The 1,629-nt window shown below is 35.6% G+C and overlaps 1 protein-coding gene across 1 annotated transcript; it reads right to left on the bottom strand.

The window, feature by feature from the left end:
• Nucleotides 1–634: 634 nt before the first annotated feature.
• LOC131856838 (uncharacterized) lies at nt 635–1,123 on the bottom strand. The gene has a single exon (XM_059208776.1). It carries the CDS (start codon nt 1,121–1,123, stop codon nt 635–637), a length of 489 nt encoding a protein of 162 aa, XP_059064759.1.
• Nucleotides 1,124–1,629: the final 506 nt, after the last annotated feature.

Raw genomic sequence — 1,629 nt, forward strand, 5'->3', positions numbered from 1 at the left:
ATAGAGGAAAATACTTAGGACTTTAGGAAAATATAAAACATTTCAATTTTAATTAGAACCTGCCCAAGCCTAAAACTCAAAATGGTCCCTTTCGACGACACGATGACCCTTCCAATTAAGTGAAAAAGATAACGGGAAAACATAAGTGATTTGAAAACAATGTGACACAAAGGCATTTTTTTTTACCACATGACTTTGAAGTTATTAAACCCTAAAACCTTAGGAACCATGGACTCACAGACATTGAACAATCCAAAATTTGGAAAATTTGAGGATATCAGGAAAAACTTCCAACAACATCCAAAACACTGATAACAATGGCTTTGACTGGAGATGGTTGGATGTGAGACCAACGCAAGAACCTAGGAAAACTCTGGAACACAGACCAAAATAAGAACCTAATCAAAGCAAACCTAATATATACAACTCTTATAGCTATTGTGCAAGGACAAAAAATGAGTCATGAGAAGTAATACTTTAGGAATTGTCCATGCACTGGAAATTCTTGTACTTCACCATTCATTCTTTGTAGAAAATATGAATCTTTTCCATTGACATCAAAGACAATCAAAGGGCCTATCCATAGTGATTCAAATTTCTTGTGCTTTCCCTTGTCCTGTTCTCTAGCATTCCACTAAAGAACCATATCACCAATTTGGAACTTTTTGGTTGTAGCTCTTTTATCAAAGAGATATTTTGACTGCAATTGGATTTTCAGATTTCTTTTATGAGCCAAAGTTCTCATTTCTTCTAATTCTACCAATTGGATCATTCTATCCTCCATGGGTTCTGACAATTCCAACTCTTCATCTTGCAAGAACTTGTATACAGGGAGAAGATTGTTTACAGGTACTCTGGTCTGTATTCCATACACCAGTTCAAATGGAGATGTACCAATGGCCTTCTTCACAGTAATTCTATTTGCCCATAAAGCTAGCTTGAGCTTTTTATCCCAAGATCTCTTGTTTTGTTCAAGAATCTTCTTAATGATGTTCAGGAGACTTTTATTACTTGATTCTTCTTGGCCATTGCCCTGTGGGGATATGGCGAGGAATATGACATAGTAATTCCATAACTCAAGCACAAAATTCTGTGAATTCCTCTGACTTGAAGCACATAACATTATCCATTATCAATTTCACAGGCACACCAAACCATGTTAATACATTATCCATAAAAAATATAATGACAACTTTACTAGTTGCCCATTTAGTAGGTATGGCCTCAATCCATTTTGTGAAATAATCTGTGGCCTCCATGATCCACTTGTGACCTCGGCCTGACTTTTCTGTTATCTCTCCAATAAAATCAATGTCCCATTAAACAAAAGGGGCTTCAAATGTAATAGGTTTAAGTGGAAAAGCTCCTTCATACTTCAAATTAGAAGAAAATTTCTGACAATGATCACATTTATGAACATATTTATGGGTATCCTTAAACAAGGTGGGCTAATAATATCTCGCCCTAATTATCTTACCAGTTGTTGTCTTTGCTGAATAGTGACCTCCACATACTCCATTATGCATCTTTGTCAGCATTTTTTGAGCTTGGGAATCATCTAGACACATCAATAATGCACCATTTTTGTTTCACCAAAATAAGTCTCCCTAAACAAGAACATATTTCTGG

Source organism: Cryptomeria japonica, chromosome 7, assembly GCF_030272615.1.
Source record: "Cryptomeria japonica chromosome 7, Sugi_1.0, whole genome shotgun sequence".
Lineage (NCBI taxonomy): Eukaryota > Viridiplantae > Streptophyta > Pinopsida > Cupressales > Cupressaceae > Cryptomeria > Cryptomeria japonica.

Bases quoted from the DNA above. Each gene is read 5' to 3' on its own strand.
- LOC131856838 (XM_059208776.1), bottom strand. From the start codon at position 1,123: ATGTTATGTGCTTCAAGTCAGAGGAATTCACAGAATTTTGTGCTTGAG.